The sequence below is a fragment of the Dicentrarchus labrax genome, unplaced genomic scaffold, assembly GCF_905237075.1.
Source record: "Dicentrarchus labrax unplaced genomic scaffold, dlabrax2021, whole genome shotgun sequence".
NCBI classification, from domain to species: Eukaryota; Metazoa; Chordata; class Actinopteri; family Moronidae; genus Dicentrarchus; species Dicentrarchus labrax.
In genome coordinates this window covers 25,198,791-25,216,942 of record NW_026136708.1, presented here as the reverse complement: position 1 = coordinate 25,216,942, position 18,152 = coordinate 25,198,791, and the positions used below count along the sequence as shown (strand labels likewise).

The window sequence follows — 18,152 nt, the reverse complement described above, 5'->3', positions numbered from 1 at the left end:
ATAGCAATACATACTTCCTACAGGCACTGCACAAGTGTTATTAAATATTCTATATGATGGGTAGTAACCCTGTAAGGTCTCTATCCAACCGTTCACCCACAGAATAAAATCTGTACTGCCAGCATCAAGAATGTATAGGTTTTACAGTGATTTCAACTGCAACATGGCTTCATACTTTAGTTTAGCAACCTGACCTGAATGCAACATGACCCAGAACCCATTTTCAGGACCTGTCGGGTTAGGTTAAGCTTCACACTCTGGTCCAGCTTGGTTCCAGCTCAGGTCAGGGTTGAAATCATACTGTGCACGATGACAGGCGTATTGGGTTGGTGGAACAGCCTTTTACCTCTGCTAGCCAAGCTTGATTGGTCAATTGTCAGATAAGTTATTCTTTATTTGTGAGGGAGCCTTTTCAAACATAACTTTGCGATTTTTGTCATTTCTTCTTCCAAGCCAAAGACAAAAATATAGTCTCTGTCTGGGGTCGAATTTTGGTCTCAAATTTGCCATTAGCAGGCGGGTTCAGACTTGTAGGTCTCGGAGGAATTCTGAGCACTCAAGAGTACTGTTGAGTGAAGTTTCCTTGGGCCAACAGAATTTCTTAAAAACAAAATCCAGTTATGTAATTCAGCTTTTTCCACAGAGGAGACAGTTTCACTGATAAGAAACAACACACTGATATAAAAATGCACACACACACACACTCTTTCTCTGTCCTCCACTCTCTTCTATTTATCTTCAGTTGACTTATTTGTCTTTTGTGTTATTATTATTCCTTTTCAATATTCTTTTGCATATTTTGCTCCTATAATCCAACCAGCCTCTACAATCCCTGAATAGAAGTGGACATAGCCAGACAGCATCTGCCCTCTCTGAATGCTAATCTGTCACAGCAGGTTTATGTGATGAGCCGAGGTCGGATTCACCGTCATCTAGACCTGAGTACTGACAGCAGGCTTCATAATGTACATTTAGGTGGGTGGGGTTTAAGACGTGAGGACATTTTTTAAAAAGTGACCGGAGTCTCTTAACAGCGTATGGTCAAATGTGGTAAACGCCTCGCACATGGCACCACCTGGACTGCACGGGAAGGATCCCTGGAACTCTGAAGAGGTCGGATTCCGGAAACTCTGGAGAGGTTGGATCCCTGAGACTCCGGAGAGATAGGATCTCTGAACACTCTGAAGAGGTTGAATCCCTGGAACTCTGGAGATATGGGGATCTGACAGGAGAGAAGGAACAGGGAAAAACACAAAGGAGCAAGCTACTCACTGAGTGGAGCCAAGAGTGTACCACCAAGTCCGCTGAACAGACAATCTGGCCCCAAGCAAAAGGACACCGGGGTCCTTGAGGGCTGATACTAACGAGGTGATAGAGAGCTGGTGAGGCAAAGCACAGGTGAGGTGAATGGAGACCGCACCCTCAGACACACACAGGGGAGGAGGAGGAGCAAAGGGAGCAGGAGAGGAGCAGGGCCATGACATTTACAAATTGACTCTGAAACTTTCATCTATCATTAAAGTTTTTGAAAAACAGGTTAAATTTTTGTGTTTTTTGCATCAGTTATATGAGAAAAATACACAAACAAAGACGGTGGACTGATCAGCGTCTTCTAGCCGTTGTGCCAAATGCAGGATGTGGGCAGAGAGTGGCGACGGCCTGTGGTGGAACCACCAGGAGAGAAGTAAGGAAGGAAAAAAGTGAGATGGAGAAGAGACAGAGCGACAGCAGCGAGTAGACAGCTTCTTTATCAGCAGGTGGAACTCTTGCTGTTGACTGCATGGACTGCAATTACTTTTTCTACTTTAAAGTGAGAGAACCACAATATCATCCTCTCTGCATGACGACTCCATCTTTTATTGTGAATATCATAACAAATAGAATAATAAAACGCATCGGACTCAGTGTGCAAGGTTTCTATGTGTAACTGTATAATTAAAAAAAGGCAAGACAGAAAATACGGACTTGATGTGCAAAGACCATAAGAATGGACAAATCAAACATAAAGGCTTTCACGTTTTTTGCGAGTTCTGCGGCCACCAATATTTCTCCTACAGGTTTGTTAATACACCGTTAGATGTCACAAAATCTTACTCACTGGTCCTTTAAGTAGTTATAAAACAGTCTTATTTTATAACTGATGCCTCTCTTTATGGAAACAGACAATGTTCTAGCTAAGGGTCTTGTTTGTTTTTCTAGGTTAAAGTTATTTTTAATGCCTGCCAGCGGGTCAGATTCCCATTGAAATCAATGAAACAAGGCAGTAGAAATCTTTATTGTTCCTGGATGGGAAATTTGATTTACAGTAGAGGGCCCAAAAACAAACACAACATACAAGGTTTACAGTTTTGAACTCTTTATAATGTTCATAACATTTGCTAAAATATTCTTTACTGCTGCACTGAATGTTTTCATTGTCTGAACTATATTGCTTGTTTCTTACTGCCTGTCCCTCTTTATAGTCTCTTTATTTTATGTCCAATAGAACAGCACTGCAGATACATCAGATTTTCTCCGACATTAAACTTCAGCTTTCTGTGCCGCATTGCAGTGATAAAATATTGTCTTTTAATACATCTGGGGGGGCACTCACCTGTAGCTGAAAGAATAGACTCTATCACTCACACAATGTGTCCTCCCACAAGGCAGATGGTGATTGTATCTGTTCCAGCTGGCAGGCCTCTTATATTCATTGCATGTCAAAGTGTGTGAGATCAATCTGAGTCAGTCTCATAAGTGAAGATTAGCATAAAGATGGACATGCCCTACCAACTTTCACAGAGATAAAATTGGCTCCCCTTAAAGCAGACAATTATGGTTGAGAGTACCTCAGTCTTCTGTGATTTGTATTATCATCCTGTCTTCCAGAAAAGAGGACCACAATGGAAATAAAGTTATTGTTCTAAGTCTTGTGTTGTCCTCGACATTTTCAATATATGAATGTGTATTTGTCGCATTGTTAAAAAAAATACATAGCAGACCTATATCTCAGCACCAGTGACAAGAAAACACTGAATTTGTCAAAAAAGATACAACTACATAATACAGACATAGAATTGTATAAAACTTTTCCTAAACAGGAAATAATCTGCTCAAAAGTTGTCCAAATCACTTGTTTTACCTAAACTTGTTGCAATTTGCTTGTATGAAAAGTGCTGTATAAATAAAGTCTGACAGCAGTTCAGTGGAATATTCCAGGGAGGAATGGAACAAGAAGGAGCAGCCATAGTGAGCTGTTGGATGAAGCTGCACACCTCCAACCTCTCAGAAAGGTAACCAACTACTACCACTGGGCCCTCCTGTTTGCAGACTCATGCATTGTTCAGCATAAAATCAGATCACAGTTGCTCACAGAACGATGGAAAAAGGCCAATTATTGCCTGACTGCTTAAAGTTAAAAAGTTACGTCCATGTACAGTATGTTATTTCTGCCACTAGGGGGTCTCTCACATGAAAACAATAACAAGAGAGGAAGTTTGATGAGGTGGTGAAGCAACGTGGGATCATGGGAGTTCTTCACCTCCGTTGCCGTCACTGCAGTCAGCTTCTCCCGGTTAGGATTACTTCGGTTTTCATCGACGAGGTTTCTCCCAGGAGCCCAGTTATCCACAGAGGTCTCCTCCTCGCCAAAACAAACGGGCCGAGAGTGATGGCCTTTGGGGAAGAAACTGTTCAGGTGATCGGTGGTCCAATCTCGGCTGCCTCCAGTATTCTGTGATCTGTAGAATTAAACTGCATTAGCTGTTACCACCAGTAACTACAGCTGTCACATGCACAATAACATTCAAACCGCATAATAGCTGGTTGATTAATATCTGCTGATCAGGACTGCATTCTGCAATTACGTTTCCTGAATTATAGATTTTAATCATTGTTCCACAGTGAGCTGCCTCCTTGGTGGAGGTCTGACAGCATTTTCTAGTTCAGTATCTAATTATAATTATAGATTTCCTGAGTTATTTAGGATTCTTTTGGTGGACGGATGTGTACTGTGTTTCAGTTGCCTAACTCTAACTGTACAAGTAAGTTACAACATAAAGTTACGTGCTAACTTTTACAATTTACACCTTGAGCAGGTGAAAGTACTTCATTATCAACCGTTCACAGTGAAATTGTCATCATGTGTCATGGACTCAAATAAAAAACTCTAGGAAGTCCCTGCACATAACAACTTCTACAGTAACCACAGCATGTTTTTACACTTTGGTTTTTGTAAGGTTTACACAAACGAGATATAACTCACTAATCACAGTGCTTGAAGGTGGATTTTGTTTTTGATTTGCTTGTTTCCACCTTGTTTTAGTCTTTATTCTAAGCTAAGCTAACCAGCTGCTGGGTGTAGCTCCACATACAGTGTGGACATGAAAGTAAATTCAAGATTATTTCCCAAAATGTTAAACTGTATTCTTTCTAAAGGTCCAGTGTGTGGGATTTAATGGTATGGTGGCTGAAACTGTAGAAACATGGTGGTTATTATTTATTATTATTATTATTATTATTATTATTATTATCAAGTCATTATAAATTAATGAATATTATATAACATTTTTGCCAATAGATTCTCCTAAATGAGAAACCTTTGAGACCGTGGCTGTTCTGGACAAACCACAGTGTGAATGTGCCTGTACTGTTGAAACTGCCTGATCCTTAAAGCTCCACTGGTACAAAATGTTCAGTATTTACACTGAGACAAATGATTTTGTGTTATGTGAAAGGTGCTGCTCACAGGACCCACTGAGAATTATTACCAGCTGAGCCCCTTCCACCTCATAGTACTTTTATGATTTCCTGTCTAAACTCAACGTTTGCAGCAGCAGCAAATCCTCCAATAAACCCACTGTACACCACCTGCCCAGCACCAAACAGCAGACAGACAATATGAATATATGTTTCCCTGAGTAGTTGGTGGAAACCAAACCAGAGGTAAAAGGAGATTCAGATTCATGGGATACATGACTCCAATTGGAGGATCATGTTGTTCTGTGTCTGCTGATAATCACATCACTTGGACTCGTTTGAGGTCACTAGAGTTCTTTCTATGAGCCGGCTCCTTTAAGTTAACGATGGGAGATGGTTACCAGTAAGCAGGCCCATTGGGGGTATTTGACAATCTGGAAATGAGCAATGAACAACCCCGAATCTTTCTCTATATGTAGGATCAGGAAGCACAATCGCATTCAGTAAAGTAATGAGACTTTGTTCCAGTGTGTACTAATCAATGTTCCTGTCCGTGCTGTTAGCTGCCTCATCTCCATTCGAACACAAATCACAAACTCTCGCAGGTATGCTGCTGACAAACACTTTATTTTCTCATTTGTTCACATATAAATACATTGTCTTATCTCGGCGCTTTAGAAGTGCTGATGGGGAGGAGTTTAATATAAAGTAGCGCTGTCTGACCTCACTGATAAATACATCGGAGACAGTTTAAATAGGCTGTATTGATCAGAAACAGACCACCCAGGGTTTTGAAACTGAAAAGCCATTATCAAAGTGTGCCAGTTCTCCACTCACTCTGCACAGTCACGCCTGTATTACACAGCCGATCAATAATGTTGATTAGTGTTGTGTAAATGTTGACGCTGCAACATGTTTTCCGTGTGGCGTATTAGTGCAGTGAGCAATCAGTGGAGGTTATTTATGAGCACATTACAGCATCTGGTGTTATGTTTTTTAAAATTCAGTTATCTGTGACTTACTGATGTTTTCAGTTTTTCACATCTTGAATCACCAGGAAGGGGGCACAGGGTTTTTTTACATGCTCATAGATCTTTTTTTTTTTTTTTGGGGGGGAAAGTAACGGTATTGAATTTGTCCCTTTACTGAGAACCCTTGGACCAATCAGAATGGAGTAGTCAGCCATAAGCCTATATGTACGAGATAATGCCCAAAATAATATATATATTTTTTTTTTTTACAAGCCATGACTCCATTTCCCTGGTAACACCTGAGGTATTTAATAATACCTGGAAGAATCATTACCATCCCATAAGGTTCAATGCAATGGAAACGTTCACTACTCCATTACATAGGACGAACCAGAGAGCTAACATTATGCTCGCAAGATTCAGAGTCATTCATTTCGAACTGTGAACTACTTAGTAGATGTCCTAGATCAGGAATTAACGGACATTCACCCAGACCATGGTATGATCCAATTATAAAAGAAACAGATACGGCAATGTATAACATAACTAATGAACAGAATGATGCGTACCGACCAGAATCAAAAGGAGTATCAATCTCCTGCATTGCAGTGGGTATTTGATCTTAAAAACCTTCAGTGAGAGTGAAATGGTTCAGACTTACTGCAACTTACATGTTGAGTGTGAATGTACAGTATATTACTTCATAAGCTGCTTGTTATTGTTTTGGAGTTTTCTTTGGTTATTTCCTGTTTTATTTTGTAGTTTTCCTCCAATTGTGTCTTGTTTTACTCCACGACCTGTCTTTGTCTGCCCCGCCTTGATTATTTCCACCTGTGTCTCGCTGTCCTTCTCCCTCACCTTTGTATGTAGTCTTCGTGAAAATATACATTCACAATGTTCATCTGTTTTCTGAAATAAACATGATTACAGCCTGTTTGGCGAGTCACTCTCCATATGGCCCCATACTAATATGTAGGGAAGTCCATTTCTGCCAATGTGACGAGGAGAAAAGAAAGGATTCTGTAGTCATTATAATAAGAAACTTTCTCCATATTTTGACTCGTCATAATTCATTATTTTGAGAAGGTTTCTTATTATGAATAAGATTCTTCTTAAAATTCTTATAATGACTGACAGAATCTTTTTTTTTCCTCACATGAGCTTCCATAAAAATATCCAACATTACTGCAGAAATGAACATGTTTACAGCGTGGTACAAAAAACTCTTTTGGCCTTTTGACTTAATATAATTAACCTGTTTAAATTAAATGATTACTGTTATCACTAATATTTTTATGACAGTGTATTATCTTCCACTCTTCAGCATTTCTCAGATAGCATTGTAGATTTATCCAAAAATGTCTTTGAGTGAATCCTCACTGAATGAATCTCCTCGTCGTTCCTTCAATGTAAAATCTCAACATGTTGGGTTCCAAGGCTCCCGTTGGCTGCCACATCAAGTCCCCGTAGAAAGAAACAAACACCCTGTTGGCACGCCGATTGCCTGGAGACCCTGAGAAGTGTCTGAGGCTCTGCTCAACTGTCAGCTCAGGTTTGTGTTATTTCTCAGGACGTTCGTTTTAACTGCCAGCAACAACAGGTGGGTGGGGTTTAAGATGCCAGGACGACTGGATCACAGAACCAGGAAAGGAAATAAAACTTTATTTGAGACGTAGTTTTTGTGCTGTACAGAAACATTTAATTTACAGACCTCTCTGTCTACATTTAGTATGAAGTAGCTCCAGAACCTCTGCAGCACTGCCATCAAACATCCGGTCCAAAGTGCATTAGAGGACGGACATTTCTTAACAAAACATTCTGGGAAGAATTTATTTTTCACTTAAAGCCTTTTCCGCTCTCATTCAGTCTCGTTAATCTCAAACATTAGAATAAATGAACCAGCAGAATACATGTGCATTTCTCTCTCTCTTTCACAACACACACACACACACACACACACACACACACACACACACACAGGTATAATTTGCACACTTCTATTGAATTCTTCCAGACTGCTTCCTGACACATCATTATTTCACTGGCTGTTGGATTTCAGTCGTTGTGATGAAATTTAGCTTTGGTTATTTTCATTTAATCGTAACAGTTGATTTGAGGTTGCGTCTTAAAGTTAAAAATAAAAATAATATTTTGTGTTGTTGATGTGAAAAGGTCAAAGTTTGGTTAGGATTCGCCACAGAAACAACTTGGTTAAGTTACAAGCATGACGTAATTGAAGCACATTAATAAAACTTATCTTATGTACTTTACTTCAAAGAAATTGTTTACTTTTGGTTTCACACAGGACACGACAAGTCCATCCATCCACACCACCACCTCCATATAGTGACTTTCTTGATAGTTTTACTATGTCACTTTGTTGGGGGGCATGTTCAGAAATGATGCTAGAGGGATACCCATAGCTAGGGATGAATACCAGTATCCCGTCCGATACTGAGCTCATGTAATCATAAAAGTACTCTGATACCGCACCTGATATCACTCTACAGCAGCGTGACGTTACATAATCTCTTGTGAGTTGAGCAGGCAGGTGAAGGAGAAGCAATCTGAGTTGCCTATTTACACATTCAGCAGATATGATGCATTAATATAGTTTATTTGGAGTGATGTTTGCAGGGACGGATCTAGAGATATGTGGTGGCCAGAGGGAGGCATAGAGACTTTAAGGGGTGGTAAAAATATATGCTGATTTAATCCCAAACAATCACATACAGTATATACACATATTGTCTTAGAAAAGCCCCCAAAAGTCCAGTATTCCTTTTCCTTTTAGTTGTTAAGGGAATTTCTGCCTCATTAGCTGCTGAATGTTTCCCTTTCTTCACTAACTAGTCTCTAACTGTGTCTGCTGTCTGGTGCTGGGCAGGTAGTGTGAACTGTGTTCATTAGAGCCCCCTAAGAGTGAACCAAAACAGCTCATTTTAGAACCAGAAAACCAAAAGAATGACCTGAAAAAAAGTTCATTCAACAACAACAGATATTTGTTGAAACTAATTTCATTAAACATTTAAGGTAAAACTCAATTTTGTAATTCAAAAAAAGCATTCTTGATCAAGTAAATTCAATAAATACTGTAAAAACAAAACACCCAGTAAAAATGACTGAATCAGGAATGTTTCTGTAACTAACAAAGAAATTAGTGTCACTTTTCTTGTAAAAGCTGATTAATCAAAAATGTTTTTTAACTTAAAAAACTGAATTAGTGTCACTTTTTTTGTTAAATCTTTTATGTAATCTTTTTTCAAAATTTAAAGTTAAAATAACTTATTGCATTACAGTGTAAAACGCTCCAAAAGCAGAGACGTCTGGTAATAATTGTTAATATCGATTATAGCCACGATCTCCCATTACACATACACAAAGCTGTAAACCTGTGATTGCACTTTATTCAGGGCACATAACAATATGCATCAATGTGGGGGCAACACATTCAGAAAAGTAACATTTGTTTGCATGTCAAAGCATCAGAAATACACAAATAATAATACAGATAAACAAAAGCAATCAAGAGAACTTAATTTAAGCAGCAATATTAAACCAAAACCCACATCAGAACATTTTACACACAAGATATAATTCAACACAACACAGTTTGATTCATTTCAGCACGTCACGGTCTTCCTGCTCATTTTCCTTTAGCGTTTATCATTTACTTCCAAATGTGTTTGACAGATTTTTTTATTTGTTTTCACCAAGCAAATAAACTTTAAGCAGCACCAGAAAGTTTTCTCATTCAACTTTTGTCCTCAGAGAACTTCCCCCTTTGCACAGTAACTCAACTGGACTCCTGAACCAAAGCAGTAACAGACTAAATTCAAGCGTTCACACAGGTGACTTTTTTTTCCTGGTAGGAGAACAGACCTCCTGATCCTTTGATCCCTGCTAATTAAAGTCTTTAATGTGTTAATTACATGTTGGTCCCCTTGGCCCCGGGCCCAGAGCTTGTACTCACAGACTGGGAGCAGTTTACCTCCATCCACTGATGGCTACTAACACATCCCCGTTTCTGTGTTTGTCTCTGATTGGATGAGTAGTTAACAGGGCTGACAGTCATTTTCTTAATCTTATTTGTCCAGGGAATATTGGCTCCTGTTTCACGTCACAAAGGGCTTCTGATTTATTAGACTGCTCAGCCTCTGATGGTTCTAATTAAACAGATCAGTGATAATACCTTTTAAAAATCCCAAATGATACAATATACTCTAATTCATCCCCTCTCTCTTTCTACCGTCATACGATATTTAGTGCTGTCAAATGATTAAAATATTTAATCACGATTAATTGCATTAATGTCATAGTTAACTCGCAATTAATCGCACATTTTTATCTATTCTAAATGTCCCTTGATTTCTTTTTGTCCCATTGTGTTTTCTCATTTTAATGCTCTTATCAACATGGAAAAGTGGATCGGCTTGCTTTGTGCAAATGTTGTTTTTATTGAAGAATCATCCATTGTCGCCTGGCTTTGACGAGGGGGCAGAGAATTCGCATCAGCTATGTGCTTGGCCATCAAGTGGTATTTCAGACTGGACGTGCTGCGATGATAGTTCAGTTCACAACGACAGAACACACAGATCACTTTGGTCTTGTCAATGGAACCATTTGGCAACTTTTTAAAAGTAAACTTTCCATTCAGAATATTATTGGCATTCATTTTGGCGTCTCGCCATCCACTCAAAACGTAACGTCTACTACTCTTAAACAAGTGTGTGCAGCGTGCCTGTTGTTTTGTTTCCGGTCTAGCTAGATCCGGTGTGGTGTTGTAGTTCTTCTAACGTTAGTAGTTGTTGCAACAGCATGTGAAAAAAACTCCAAAGTGTGCTAAGCCAAAAAGAACGTTAATCTTGCGATAAAAACGTTTTACGCCGTTAAAATGGGTTTGCGCTAACGCCATTAATAACTGACAGCACTAACGATATTAAAAACTTATAAATGATGTTCAGTTTGAGCTGCAGTGTGCATTATAGTGTTGCAGTTGAGATAGTTGTTGTACCTTCTGTTCTTTCTCTGCAAGGTTTATTTCCTACATTTGCCAGAGTGCATCTCATCAGAGAATATCTGCATTTAGCTGTGGATTAAAGTACAAAGCTGTCATTCTGTTTTCCTTATTACCAACAAAACCCATGTGCACATCCAAACCAACAATGTTTTAGTCTGTCACTCAATACTTTCTTTCTCAATTTTTAAAAACAGCTTACAAATGTTCTACAGTTTCTTCCCTCAAACAGCTGCTCACTGTAACCTGTGGAAATAGTGCATTGTGCTGGGGACTATTTCCAGCAGCGGATTTATCCACATTTGGTGCTATAGTGAATATTTGGGGCAGCAGAACGGCGTATAAATAAACTACAGTGTATGTGTTCATGGTAATGAAGGAACAGTGTGGCTCATTGATGTGTTGTCAATAGTTTTTGGACAGCAATGGAGCTCCATGGCACAGAAGAAGAAGATATATCAGCTCGTTCTCACTTCCAACTTGTGAAATATGGCAGCTTAGTTGGTCAGTGCCTTGTTTTACACCAGGGCAAGTACCCATCTAGCATCATTTGTGGACAGGCCTGTCTGGCATAATGTTTTGATGTGCTGTTGAAGTCGGGAACACAGGATTAAGAGCTCAAAAGTCCGGGTTTGGAGGAGGTTCGAGTGGATGGAGGGGTGAAGCAAACACAGGACTTCATCCAGGAAACGTTCGTGTCCCGTTTTAAACCAAAAGTTAGCCTTAATTTCTCTCAATCTTTTCCTAAACCAAGTAGTTTTTGTTCCTGACCTTAACCAAACACTGTTTAAACTCTCAGTAAGCTTTATATTGAAAGTCTAACCAGATGTTGCATATCAATTGCTGCTAACCTTGAACACTGACACTAGAGGGTACAGCGTCCTAGGCTGAAGCGTAGCTCTACTGACCAAACGGTTGGCTATATCAGGCTTTGACACACACATAATACTTGTTAGTAGATGCATTCATAGCTGGTTTTGGTCTTTTCATGGGATTTATTGATAATAAGAAACATATATTACCAGACATGCTTTAAAGATGCCACACTAAAGAGCAACATTTATTTTTTCTAACTGACAAAAACAAGATGCATTAATCAGTCTATTATGTGGGGATTTCTCCCTGCATTATTGTTGAACTTAATTTGTATAATAATCTTCATTTTTCCCATTTATTGATGCCATTTCTTCATTTCTCTGCAGATGGAAACTGCCCTTTCCCTGATATGAACTATACAGGCATTTGCAAAACATAACAGAAAGCAAGAATATGAAATAAAACTAATATAATAATTCATGTTCTGGTCTGTCTGTTCCTGCCAGTGCTGACCTGAAATGCTCCATCTGAACACAGCAGTAGAATAACTGTTAGCAGCAGGAACAGCTGTCTGCATTAAAACCCATTATTACAGAGTGGATGGGAGGGTGAGGAAGGGGGACGCAGGAGGGAGACAGACAGAGAAGCTGTGGGAATAGATAAAGAAGAGATGGAGGAGAGGGATCGAGTCAGAGGGAGAAGAGAGCGTGACAGACAATACAGACGAGCAAAGAAAAACTGAGGAGGGAAACATAAGAGATATAAGAGAGAGAGAGTGTGAAGCAGAAACCAGACTGTACGTCTCTAGCTGTCCGAGCTGCCCTGTGAGGCAGCTACTGCTCATAATGTTTAATGTGTCACTAAACATTATGAGCATCCATTATCACACAAACTGATATTAATATCGGAGTTTAAAACAATCTGATCACCATATATCAGCTCATAACTGAACTTCTGTCTGTATTTGACAACCAAAGCAAACCAGCGGCGGTTCCAACCTGCAAACATTCTGAATGTAACGAGGCATTGATCATAAATCACCCTAAAACACCCCCTGAAACAAATAAAAAGTAGTCCCGTTTGATAGAAATACAGCCACACTTAGAGAAGGACAGATTTCAACACTGACGTTGTGTTTTCTCATTATTTCTGTCATTGCCACAGTTAGATAGATTGGTGCAATTGGATGCACGGATGGCAGCCATTATCACAGAGGGAATTATTATTTCTTGCATAATAAGTACTAAGCTAATTTTATGCTTAGATGATTAAATTAAATACTGGTTATTGCCTGTCCCATTTTAATAACATGCACAGTAGTTTCCATCCCTTCAATCCAAAATATGTCACAGTTTCAGTTTGTGGAAACTCTTGTGCTGTCAGACATCTATGAACTGGCTTGTGACAGATTAAAGGTCCAGTGTGTAACATTTAGGAGGCTTTATTGGCAGAAATTGAATATAATATTCATAGGTATGTTTTTATTATAAGAGTATAATCACCTGAAATCTGTACAGACACCACGGGCCAACCTCCATGAGTCCACTGTGTTGAACAACCATGTTTCTACAGTAGCTCAGAAGGGACAAACCAAACCCTTCTCCTTCCAATCCTTGATGCTTGGAAGAGGAGGGTGAGTCTGTAATAACACCTCTGGATGTAACTAAATCCTACACGCTGGACCTTTAAATGTTGGACCATGAGGAAAACCCTGGGTGGGGCGAGCTGTTCAAAAACTATTGTTCGGTTATCTTTGTTATATTGTATGTGGTACAATGGACCAATGAGAACCAAGAAGACGAGAAATATATCACTCATGGTTCAAGAAACAAAGCCAAAACATAAAATGCTTTACATATGGCAACATGGTGGCACTATTAGGTTTAGAGATGCACCAAAAACTAATTCATCTTTCTTCTGTTGCCAAATGTGCCACCAAATTTGATTTAAATCTGTTTGAGATATCCAACAATTTTAAAAACTGGAGCACGGTTGATTAAGATACCAATATGCGCTTTTACCTGCTTTAAATGTATCTTAATTTTGGTGCTTTCAGACAGCGAGCAGTTATTGCTGACGGCAACGTTGCTGTTGAATGATCTGAATCGCCGGCAGCAGGGCACAAATTTGAATGGAACAACACACTTACCCAATCCCATAGAACAGGATTGAAAAACATATTGCGAGGGGAACGCTAAAGTAGTCTTGTGACCCTTTGTACGGGTTAGATCTAGTAAAACAGTCCCATTATAGATACGGTGTGATGCTCAGTCTTGCTTCCAATTTTGCCCAGTGGCCACTTGCAGTATTAAACATTCCCCTACAGGCCATTTAGCATTTTCCTAATAGACCACCATTATAAAAGAGACCTGACAGGACACCACCAACTGCAGACAAGGTCAATTATGAATCTTTATGATTTTTTTTGTCTATGGAGGTTTTAAAATTGTATTTGTAAAACTTTCCTTGAGCCAAGAAAAGCAAAATCTTTGACATCCTCACAATTAAAGTCTATCAGCTAAGCAGGGACTCAGAAGAAGTAAATGCTTTTTTTTGTGGCATATGTGTATCCAGTTCTCATTGGATTGGACAGGCACCATCCCGGCAATAGGGTATCTAGTTATTATATATCTATGATTTGTCAGTATCAAATTATCAAACTGTGAAGCTGATGTCACTCTCACATTTTTATATTGATCTGTTTTGAAGAGATGTATGAATCAGGGAACTCATACCGGTTAAATTAGCTCCTGTATCATTTTCCTTCTGTTGTTGCCGTGGTCACAGGGTGAGCCATGGTGACACCTGTTAGACCTGTTGTATTTAGTGTGTGAAGCAGGGCGGTGCTGAAACCATCAGAGTGATCAGGAGATTAAAGCCCCATTGTGAGTCACGTCAAAGTGTCTGAGCGAACCCATGTCCTCACTTGTCATGAGTCTGTCTCGATAATGTCCGGAAAATGGGATGAAAATGTAATTATTCAACTTCCCCCCAGTTAATGACACGTCAAAAGTTTTGAGGAGCCAACAGCTGTCTGGCTACCCACAGCTCCACTGCTGTTTCCTACGGACATATGACAACCACCAACAGGTGCATTGAGACACTTTGACACCCACCTGTTATGTACTATAATTTCAGCTCCACTTACTCCTGATTGTCCATTGAAGAGCTAAAAGCCCAAAGTGACAACCAGTAGTTAGACTGCCCTGAAACGTGTCCTGTCTCAACCTTTAGTGTTGCTTTAAAAAAACTCAACATTTATTTCTATTAAAGTACGGGAAAATCGTTGCATCCTGGGACTTGATGTGTGCATATGTGTGCTCAAATAGGAAAATGTATTATGTGCCTTTATGAGATTCAAGCATAATTTTCAAACACAGGAACGTGACACATGCCTGGCACTGAAGAACACATCAAACATTTTAAAGAAGAAAAACAACAACATCAAAATGTGATCAAAAGTACCTCACATGATCAGATTTTTCTGAAAGTGGTTGTTTTGAATATACAACACGTTACCTGTCAATTCATGCCAAAACTGCAATGCAAAGAACCAACACTTATCCTATACACAGGTCTGTTAGTCTGTGCATCCACCAGGAACCGCTCTTCACCATGTCACGTTCTTTAGTGACTTATTTTTAAAGGGGAATAAACTTGTGTGTTTGCAGGACTTTTGACAGGTTTTTTGGCACTCGGGAGCACCAGATGCTAGAGCAGTGGTGGCCATCTTGTGCTGCAGAGCACTGGGAAAACTCAGATTATCTCAACACATGACACATGAGTGGTTTTACTTTGGTTGAAAGCAAATGCAGGTAGCAGGATTATTGCAGTATGTCTAAAAGGCTGAATAATTTGCCACTTTATGAATATCTTTACATATTTATATTTCAGTAAAATTCATTCCTGTCTTATAGTGTTCAATTAGGTTCAACTTTATTTGAAAGCAATTTTTAATAATTTACTAGAAACTACTGTTTTTCTGGAATGTAATTTATTACAATTTATAGGCTGGAGCTGGGATACAATCTTGAAGTCACCTACTGGACTCTGTCCACGAAACAGAATCGGTGACAAGGCACGACTCTTGCGGAGTCTATTACCTACTGAGAATGTGGTTGATTTCCTGCCGAAAATATGGACACTAGACATGGGACGATATGAGAATTTCATGTCAGGATTATCCTATATATCGTGAATCACAAAGTATATTGATGATTAAAATGGGACTAAAACATACTGGACATTAACTTATATTTTGTTAAGAAACATATATTGTTATTGCATCACCGATAGGCACCTCATTTCCCTGTCATTCTTTAGTTTGACAGGTTTGGGGTTTTTGAATGATACAGGCTCGCCTTGTGGCAATTAAAAAATAAATCAGGAAATCAAAACTGTATGTTAGCGAGCTAAACCGCTTCCATCTCAGCGGACGATGCGTTGAGCTGATTCGCCAACAAGCAGGTAAGGGTTGGCTGCAGAGAAAGGTCTGCTGCACCCGTTACTGCCGCACTGACTGCTATTGATATGTGGTGCCAGATGACAGGACAGGGGTCGATACTGTAGTATGGACACAAGTCACTCAGTGACATTAAAGTACCGAAGTTCAGTACTTATAATTTTCTCAGCGGCCCCTTCCTTCCTCCTTCAACAATCTGCCATTAGCTATCAGAGTCGTAGCTGGTGGACACAGAGAGTAACAGAAACCACAAACCAAACATTTACCAAAGAAGTTTTCCTCCACACAGAGAAATATTTTGGTTTACAAGGCTTCGGGTAGTTTTTAACTGCTACAACGCTTTCCATTCATTTCCAAAACAGTTCAAAGAGAGATCATCCCAAACGTTCAATCCTCCAACGGTCCCAAGCATTCTCTGAAATGTCTTTGGATAAGAGGTTGACTCGCTAATGTCTCTGGGGATGTTGCTCTGTGTCTGATCCTCCTTGACAAAATTTGCTCTCTCTGTGGATCAATACAGTGTCACCAAAGATGAAAATGGCTTTTTTAGATCAATCAGCGATGAACATTCCAGCAACTGAGCACAGAGAAACAAGCTTTCACAGCAGACATGCTAGTGTGGTAACCATGCTAGTGCTAGTGTTTGCAAGTTCTTCCAACACCTCGAGTAAGATATTTACTTTTAGCAAACATATTTAAATATATCTGGAGAATTGTAGCCGTAGAAAAGTTAAGTATTGGGTTTTGCTGTTCCCTTCGATGTGTGACCTTATATTTCCAATATTTCCAAGAGGCACTTTTTGTTTGGTTGCCCAGTTGAGGATGTAGATTACAAAGTCCGATTTGACAGGAGGACTGGTACAATCATTCAACCGGACAAGGCCTGTAAAGTCTCCTCCATCCATCCACTACACTTTGCACCAAAATACCTCTCCTGGTCTGTAACTGCAGGAGTCCTACGTTTGCAGAGCTGCCGGGATGAGGTGAAGCTGAAAATCACAGACTCACAGCCTCCAACTTCACAGAGCCACTTCTTGTCTGTTGGAGTTGCCGTTGGCTGCTGGAGCGATGATGGCGGCGGTGGGCGTGGTCTTCTTGATGGACGTGAGGCGGATGTGGGAGGTGCTATGCATGTAGCTGGCCTGGCGCTCGGGACGGGGACCTCGACCACATCGCAGCTGACTGAAGAAGAAGAAAGAGTTACCTTAGTGTCCCAAACGATTTGTCAATGAAGAGAAAAATCACAGAATATCTTTCGGTTTTTGGATTGTTGGTTCGACAAAGAAGCAATTAAAGACGTCATCTTGACATTTTAACGGACATGTTTCACTGCTTTCTGAAATTTCATACACTAAATGTTTAGTTTATTAACTGAGAACTTAATAATATTAATTGTTCTGAAAATAATCCCTATCCCTCAGAATCCTTACAATGCTGAATGCAATTATGGAAAACTTACCAAATCAAAGTTAAAAATTGTGATATTTCATCAAAATTCGTTTAGTCGGCATGTTGCCAAAATTAAACCATTGGCACTAACCAGATCAGGTCAAGTGACAACAATTCAGCCAATAAGACTGCAGGATGTGTTAACAGAGGAAGAGCAGAAGACAAGCATGGAGTACTGAGCGCTTTCAATTAATAGTAGTTTGAAAATAGTGTATAGACTCCATTGTTTATGAAAAATAAATTAGCAAAGAAATTCAACTCGCTGTTTTTATTTTTTTATATGATTTCTAACATTCTGACAGCTTTATACTGCACAGAAGACATTTTTGAGTTCTCTTCTAGCCACAATTGTGTTTCCTTAGATTCAGAATCAGAGTCACTTTTATTGGCCATGCAGGTATGTTTACACATACAGGGAATCTGACTCCGGTTTCACATTGCTCTCAATGTCCATACACAGAAATACACATACATACAGCAAAGTGATAATAACGACAAGCTTGAAAGGGTAAACATAGAGGTGCCGGACTTACATATTACAACATCTGGCCCAAATGGGCTCCATTTGTTTTGCCCACTCTGAGCTCATGCTATCATTTCCCATTAGTGACCCAACCAGTACCCACATATGGAGCCCACATGGGTTCGGCCCATGTTGGCTGGTAGTAAGCAGCCCAGAAACTGCTTGGGGTTGTAGCCCAATGGAAAGCCAGCAGCTATAAAGGATGTTCATTTTTACAGGAAAAAACAAAAACTCCAG

The 18,152-nt window shown here is 39.6% G+C and overlaps 1 protein-coding gene across 1 annotated transcript in view; it reads right to left on the bottom strand.

Annotated features, from left to right (window-relative positions):
• Positions 1-9,035: 9,035 nt before the first annotated feature.
• nmbr (neuromedin B receptor) overlaps positions 9,036-18,152 on the bottom strand; it is a 62,266-nt gene continuing 53,149 nt past the window's right edge. Inside the window, exon 5 of the mRNA XM_051408810.1 lies at positions 9,036-17,125. Coding sequence (XP_051264770.1) covers positions 16,963-17,125 — 163 coding nt within the window. The 3' untranslated portion in view covers positions 9,036-16,962. The remainder of the gene's footprint in view (positions 17,126-18,152) is intronic.